Here is an 8,249-nt window from a genome sequence, read left to right as displayed (position 1 = left end):
ACTACACAGTCTAGCCTTGCTGTGCTTGGTACTGGCTGATACATCTGTGCAAATACTCATGGTCATATGCCCTCTTTTCATCCAAAGGTAGTTCCACCTAACAGGATCTTACTGTGCCATGTGTGATGGACATCATTCTCTCATTCCTTTCTGAACAGAATATTGATTATTTCAGTCTCTTGCCAGTGACTTCTGACATCCCAGCAAATGACATTGGCCACACCAGCACTGAGAAGATACTCCTGAGGACTCAGCATCCATACAAAGAAAGCAGTCTTGCTTCGTGTTTTGTGGGCAGACCCTGAAAGTGCGAAAGATGCCTCCAGGCAGGTGGCATGCTGCCCACCCAGGGTCCCGGACCCAGGCTTCTAGGGACAGAGGGCGCCTCCAGGTGGTAAAGGAAAACAAGGATGAAGGCTATACTTCAGTACAGACAGCTAGGCCACAGACTCTCAACCGTCCTGGCCAGGAGCTCTTCCGCCAGCTCTTCAGGCAACTTGGCTACCACGAGTCTTCTGGACCTCAGGAAACTCTGAGCCGACTCCGGGAGCTCTGTCGCTGGTGGCTGAGGCCTGACATTCTCTCCAAGGCTCAGATCTTGGAGCTGCTGGTGCTGGAGCAGTTCCTGAGCATCCTGCCTGGAGAGCTTCGGACCTGGGTGCAGCTGCATCGTCCCGGGAGTGGGGAGGAGGCCGTGGCTGTACTGGAGGAGCTGCGGAGGGACCTTGATGGGATACCACAGAGGGTAAGTGTGGGGGACCTTAAATACTGCCTTCCTTTGAGTCAGCTTGTTGGGACTGGGGCGGGCCTCTGAGCTCATAGTGCTGGGGGTACAGGAGAAGCCTCCCTTTTCTCATTCAACTGCACTTGAGAGCTGAGAACTGGGTCCTGAGCCACTGATCTTACAGCAGATAGCTTTTGCCCACTTTCCAGAGAATACATTAGCAAGTGTGCATCAATAATAGTAACTAGCTTTTGGACACAGTGGCTTACCATGTACAAAGTCCATCTTCATACAGTCTCTAATTTGACATGAGTAAGGTGAGAGTTATGTCTTTTGTTCATTAGGAGTATAGGGTAAGACCCCAAAGATTAGACTGATTGTATATACCATGTTGCTTCTTCCTCAGTAGGCTTTTGAGGATTTGTTCTCTTTCTGTATGTGTGGAGGGGGGCAGGGGACTGTGAAACGGGGGTTGGTGGGTGAGGAAGAGAAGCAGCCATGGACTAGGAAGTAGAGAAACATCAATGAGATGTTTAAAAAGATTTAAAACTAATTTATAAAAGGAAGAAGGTATGCAGTAGTTATAAAATTATGGCTTGGTTATGTTCAACTCTTCAGAACTAGATGTAATATTTTAAAACTAAAAACATTGCCAATGAACAGAGAGCCTAACTGTTTGAAAGCTAGTTATAAATTAGACAACAAAAGCCAGGCCTAGGGAAAACAAAAGCTGAAGCCCCCTCCTACCATGCCCCTCCTCCACTTCTAAAAAAAAAAAAAAGAACAGAAATTCTCAAGATGATAAGTTACAGAATCACCCTATAGTTTGTCTGAATTACCATTGTGAAAAATGAGGGCCAGGGTCTGTGAAAGTTTGCGCTTAGTCTAATTTGGTGGTACTTCTATATTCTTGTTGTTGTTAAGTGCTGGGTTGGGTCAGTTTCGAGTCATAGTGACCCTGTACAGATTTTCTAAGGAACAGATGGTGGGTTCTTCCTGTAGTCAGTTTGAGGAAGAACAGGAGATGCATTATTCTGGTCAGTTCATCCTTTAATCTGTAATTCAGCTGTTCAGTGGCCTTAGGCTAAGTTTAATTAATCTCAGTATAGAGCTGTCTTGGCCACCTGACCATAAAAACATGGAATTTCATTGGCTGCAGCTTTGCAGTCTCGTCTTTCCCTCAGAGACAGCCTCTCTCTGAGACAAGAACTATTTGAAGTCTCAGGGCAAAGTTCTATTCCTTCCTGGCTGCCCCGTGGATGAGCACTGCCAGTGTTTGTGTCGAGACTCTTTCTTTGATTGTCCCATGACTGACCCTCTGGAATCAACATTGCTTCTCAAAACAGAGCTAATATTTCAGTCAAGTTTAGACTCTGGGACCCACCCTGCCTCTTCAAGGCCACTTTGCATGTTAGTGTCTGACACTTGTAGATGGTACATGCTTCTCCTGTGAAGCATTATCTGCTTAACTGTCTGGGACATATTTCTTCTCTCTCCTCATTTCCAGGCTGGTGGCAGAGAGAGCGGTGTCACTGTTGATCCTGACAGCAGTGCTGCTACTGACTTTCTGTTTGCTGATGTGGAATCTGTCTCCACTTTGACTCGCCCACAGTCTTCCCTACCCTGCCTGTTAGAGCCCAGGGAGGCAAACAGTGTGGGGCTGAGGGCTTGGGAGGGGTCTCTCTGAACTCTCTCTGTGTTATTTCCCCTCTCCTTTAATTAATAAAAGGCCTGGCTCATCTTTCCCTGGACCTCTGTCCTTTAGAGGTTAGCCACATGGTCTCTTCTTTGAGATTGCTTTCTGTTTCCCATGGGTTTCCTCTCACAACTTTTTCTTCTTGCCAGGACCCAGGCCCTGCCCAGAGACCAGATGTGCAATGGACGGGTACAGGAGCCCTGCGAGCCGCACAGATCTGGCCCCCTGCTTCACCTGTCAAGAGCAGCTCTGCTTTAGAGGACCACCTGGAGCCCCCCTATGAAATAGGCGTGCGTGCCAACCTCGCTGGGCAATCCGGTACTAGCTGCCTGGCTGTGAGACCTCAGCCTCATTCCATACTTCCCAGATTTCCTATAGTGTTGTGTTTTTACCCTTTGTCATCTCTTGAGAACCCTTTCTGTCCTTGCCCTGTGCTGTGTCCTCTCCCACCCCTTCTGTGACCCATGTCAAGGTCTTTCTGCCATTATACTCCACTTTGTCCTAACCTGTGGCCCACAGCAGACACTGGAGGAATGTGAAAATGGTATTTAAAAACAGTCCCTACCTTTCAGGGGCCCAGGAATCCTGTGTGTCCCGGGGAGAGTGGACTTCTCAGTGAGATGCCCAGAAATGGACAGTTCTTTCATGATTCTTCTCCCTCAGGTTCTCCTGCTTCCCACATGCCTACCCTTACCCAGAGAGAGGGGTACCCAGGAAATGGGGTGACAGCATTCAGGCCCCTGACCGATCAGCCCCAGGTGAGCCACAACACTTTTGGTTCTTCTTGATGTTCCCACCTAGTTGTCTAATGGGGAGGCTGTAGCTCCCCCATTTCTCTGTCCAGTGACTCCCATCCAGAGACCCACATCCCAGTTTATCTACCCAGAACCCAGAGCTTTTCTGTGGTGAGATGGTCTCCTTCATCCTTGCCAGATCCATCCTGTACTCACTCAGAGCCCATTCCCTGCCTTATACTGGAAGCTGGGTGCTGGGGACCAGTTCTAGGACACAGGACTGTATTTTTTCAGGAGGCTATGACTTTCAAGGATGTGGAGGTGACCTTCTTCCAGGACGAATGGGAATGGCTGGACCATTCCAAGAGGAACCTGTATAGGGATGTGATGCTGGAGAATTATGGCAACATGGTTTCTTTGGGTAAGACCTTCTTGTCCCCATGCCTCTACCCATTTTACTCTGCCCTCTTCGTTTTCATTGCAGTGCATTAAAAAGGGGGCCTGGCCTGGATTTGATTTTGGCTCTGTTAACTATCAACAAGATAATTTAATCTGTAACTCTCAGCCTCCTCTCTTCAGAATGCAGATAGTAATACTTATTATGCAGGGCCACTGCAAAGATTAAAGGTAATCTATCAAGTTGCTGCTTCATGTAAATATTCAAAAATGCTGGCTGATTCAACTGATTGTCATGGTTTATACCTCTAAAAATCATAGGGATCCTTTCTGCTACGAATTCGCTTAGCCTTTCTTGTCTATACCAAGAACTATCAGAAATGTCAGGGCCTCTTCTAGCCTCCTCCGCCTGCCTCCCTAGTTTTTCTCTCCTCAATATTAGGGCCACAGGTAGGATCCTGAAGAATAGCTTCATGTGATTCATCTGCATTCCTATTCCATTTCCTTCTCTTCTGCAGTGGGACCATTCCATAAACCTGCTCTGATCTCCTGGTTGGAGGGAAGGGAGCCATGGGGCCTGAATGATCAGGGAGTTCAGCAAAGAGAGAAGCCAGGTGCTGCCCCTGCAGGTGAGTTACAGAGAACTACCAGGTCTGGCCCCTCTCTTATGTCTCCTGGGGACTTCATTCATTGTTTGCTGGAAGGAAGGTCTTTAACAATGGTGCTAAGGGATGCTGGAGTCCTGGTGTGGACTATGGGCTAATGCCCTGTCCTGCAAAGTTGGTTCAAACCGCATGGTGGGCAGTTCAAGCTCACCAGCAGCTCCTTGTAAACCCTATACAGGGTCTCTATGGGTTGAAACCAACTTGACATCTCTTAACAACAAGGTTACTGGGTCCCTGGGCCTCTTCCTGTAGGCTGATCTATTAGAGACCAGTCATTTCCTGTCCTGACCTGTCCATCTCCTAGCATGTCCTCTCACTAACAGCTCTTGCTACCAGAGGGCTTCACTGTTCCTCTCCTTTCCACTCAGTAATGCGACTTCTCCAACTTGTGTCTGCACTCCTGCTAAGTTTCTTACACCTGCCCTTTCCTGGTCTGAGGAGCAGAGATTCTCTTCTTTGTTTGGTTTTGCTCCCTGTGATAGGCCTGATGATGGCCAGCTCTGTCAGCCACCCTCCATCAAGCCCACCCCCCTTGGCTTTTGAGTATCTTCCTGTCATGATCCCTCTCCCCATTGCTGCTATTAGGTTCGTGGGTGGTACAAACTGTTTTCACTCAACTATTAATCTAAAGGTTGGCAGTTCAAACCCATCCAAGCAATGCCTTGGAAGGAAGTCTTGGCAGTCTGTCTGTAAAGATTACAGCCTGTATGAAACTCTGTAAGTTTCATTTATTTTCTGTAATTCACAGGTTACCATGAGTCAAACTTGAGTCAACAGCAATGGACATGCTCCTGCTGTTTAACATTTTACTCTCAGCCCTTTCTGTTCTCTAACTGGATTTGATTTATTCTTATCACTTGCCTCTAGTGTCATCTTATTTCTCCTCCTCCTCCCTTCTCTGATACTTGGGATCTCTATCTGGGTTCCATATTGTATTATATTCCTGACTATTTTGCCAGGGTATTTGCAGTCAGACAAAAGTCTTAACCACTTAGGAGCTTGACATTTATTGCCCCTTGGTGCTTCCTCCTGTTCAAAGTATGAGAAAAGAACATACTCTTTTGTGTTTTATTTTGTGTCAGGAGGTGAATTCCAGAGTAAGCCAATGGAAGCAGAAACCTTAACTGTACAATCAGGATGCTCTGTGATGAATGTTTCTGAGGGAACAGGGCTTCAAGAATCTTTTGAGCAGAAGAGTGGACTAGAGGAGAAATGCGGACCCCCTGTGCTCATGAAAATAAAGAAAGAAGAGATCAATTTCAGTAACAGAACAGAAAGAGAGTCTGAGGAATTAAGAGGAAGTAATAGTCTTGACCAAAAACACCTAACATATTTGAAAGATCCTGGAAGAAAGCGATCTCTTAAACGTGGTTATGGCAGACGTTTCAGACTAAGTTCACACCATCATGACTACAAGGACTATGAGGAAGGGCTTAGACACATGATCGGGGAGGTTGGCCTACATCAGAGAAATCATGTGGTACTGCAAGGGGATGAAAAGGACACAGATGGGAAAGACTCTAGCCTTAGCTCTCATCACCAATCTGGACAGAGTCTTGCCATGGTGGAGACCCCATATAAGTGCAGTGACTGTGGGAGGGCCTTCAGTGATCGCTCCCATCTTGAATGTCATCAGCAACTTCACACTCAAGAAAAACTATATAAATGCAGAGTGTGTGAGAAAAGCTTTAGGTGGAATTCAAACTGTATGAGGCACGAGAAAATTCACACTGGACTGAAACCATATAAATGCAGTTTTTGTGAAAAAGCGTTTCGACGAAGATCAGTCTGCCGTCTGCACCAGGAAACCCATACTAAGCCGGACTTTCTGGAATCTAATCAGAATGAGGAAGCTGTCATTTATGGCTCAGAGTTTGATGATCATTTGAGATACCACAGTGGGAAGAAACCCTTTGACTGTAGCCAGTGTAGGAAATCTTTCCACTGTAAATCATACGTTCTTGAACACCAAAGGGTTCATACCCAGGAGAAACCCTATGTATGTACCAAATGTCGGAAAACTTTCAGGTGGAGGTCAAATTTTACGCGTCACATGAGACTGCACAAGGAGAAAAAGTTGTTTGAACAAGACAAATGTAGGGAGGACTTCAAGGCAACCTCCAGCTCCCACCAACCCCAGAAAGCCCCCATGGAAGAGAAAACTTTTCTTTGTCAGCATTGCAACAAAAGTTTTACTCGAAAAAAATCCCTAATTGATCATCAGAAAAGTCACACAGGTGAAAAACCATACCAATGTAGTGAATGTGGGAAAGCGTTTGCCCACAGGTCAACCTTTTTTGTCCATAAGAAGCGGCATTTCATTGAAAGAAAATCTGAGGGGGATCCATTGTTTAGTCAGGACCAAGTGTTGCAAGTTTCTGAGAATAGTCACAACATGCAGGAAGTCTACAAATGTAGCCAGTGTGGCAAAGCTTTTTCCAGTATTTCGATCCTCCACATCCATCAGAATACACACACCAGAGAGAAACCTTATCAGTGTAGGGAATGCGGGAAAGCTTTCAGATGGAGTTCCAATCTTTCTCGACATCTTAGGAGTCACTCGTATGGAAAACATTATGAATATTGTGAATATGGAGGAACTCCAGGTCTTCATCTGAAAACCTTCACCAATGAGAAACCTTTTTGGTGTCAGGAATGTGGGAAAACCTTTACTCGTAAAAGAACTCTTTTAGATCACATGGGAATACACAGTGGAGAGAAACGCTATAAATGTAATCTGTGTGGAAAATCTTACGATAGAATCTATCGCCTAGCTAATCATCAGAGAATTCACACTCAGGAGAGACCTTTTAAATGCCAATGGTGTGGGAAAGACTTCATTGGAAGGCATACCCTCTGTGTTCATGAGAGAAAACATGCCAGAACAGCACAGCCTGGATTATCTTCCTGCAAGGATGCAGAGTTGAGTTTAAAGGAATTCAGACACTGTCAGGAGAAAACCTTTGAAGATCATGAGGAAATTTGTGACCCAACCTTCAAGCCCACCACCCAGAACATTGGGAACAAGAGCCATAAATGTAACGTGTGTGGGAAATCTTTTCAGAAAGGTTCTCAACTCCTTAGCCACAAGAGATTTCATACTCGAGAGAGACCCTTCAAATGCTTAGAGTGTGAGAAGACCTTCAGATGGTCTTCAAATTTGTCTCGGCATATGAAAAACCATCCTAGGAGCTAGCCAGGGGCCCTCACCATGTGTGTGTTGGGGGGTGCCCTTAGCTATGCTGCTAGAAAACTCTTAATTACGGGAACCTAGGGAAAGACTTTACAGAGGGCCCAGTCTTCCTATTTTAGAAGCTAGTGGTAAAGAATCCTGAGGATCGAAAAGCTCAGGCAGTCACCATCCTATCTGCTGGGAAGTAAGGGCAGCATGTTCTCTGTGACCCTTCTGGAGGCTCTGGCTCCTGGAGTGGCCTTTGCTAAATGACCTGGGGCTCCCTCAGGTTTTCTTTCACAACTTTAAAAGACCATTGACCTTTGTGAATAGACAGAATGTTTGTGGCATGGTGGGCTGTGGCTTCTGGGAAGGGGATAATTGGATTTTAAGTTTCCCGTTGAGTTTGGCCACTGATTGTACCTATTCTGTTTGACCTTACAGAACTCCTGGTCTCCCCAGTTGCCTCTTGGGAGGTCTGGATGGAGCTTCAGATATCATAGTTACCTTTTGGGTATCTGTTAAGGGCTAGTGGCAAGTGAGGGGAAGAAAGTGTCTTCAGTAGAGTATAGGTAATCTCAGGAGGTGGTTGACCATCCTCCCAGTTGCCTTCCTACAGCAATGGCTGCCCATGGCCCGGAATCATTTGTACAGTGCCAAAAGATAGCACTGGAAGTGGCTGGGCAGAGCCCACATTCCTGGGAAGGGCCTTGAAGCCAAGTGGTGCTGATGTTTGGTAAGTCATTGAACCTCTGTATATGTTTCCTCATGTGTGAAACTGCAGTGGTTGGCTGCCTAACTCAGGAATGGTGAGAACAAGGGTTTGGTTAACTGAGGAACTGGGCTGGGTGGCTGATGTGTA

At 46.3% G+C, this 8,249-nt stretch overlaps 1 protein-coding gene across 1 annotated transcript; it reads left to right on the top strand.

Annotated features, from left to right (window-relative positions):
• The first annotated feature begins 316 nt into the window (after positions 1-316).
• Positions 317-7,411, top strand: ZNF445 (zinc finger protein 445). The gene is given in 8 exon segments (XM_006868833.1): positions 317-694; positions 696-751; positions 2,577-2,619; positions 2,621-2,738; positions 3,084-3,178; positions 3,449-3,575; positions 4,069-4,219; positions 5,314-7,411. Coding segments are annotated over 8 exon segments (3,066 nt in total).
• The last annotated feature ends 838 nt before the right edge of the window (positions 7,412-8,249 follow it).

The sequence above is a fragment of the Chrysochloris asiatica genome, unplaced genomic scaffold (assembly GCF_000296735.1).
Source record: "Chrysochloris asiatica unplaced genomic scaffold, ChrAsi1.0 scaffold00124, whole genome shotgun sequence".
In the NCBI taxonomy this organism is placed as follows: Eukaryota; Metazoa; Chordata; class Mammalia; order Afrosoricida; family Chrysochloridae; genus Chrysochloris; species Chrysochloris asiatica.
This window is presented reverse-complemented; position numbering and strand designations above follow the sequence as displayed.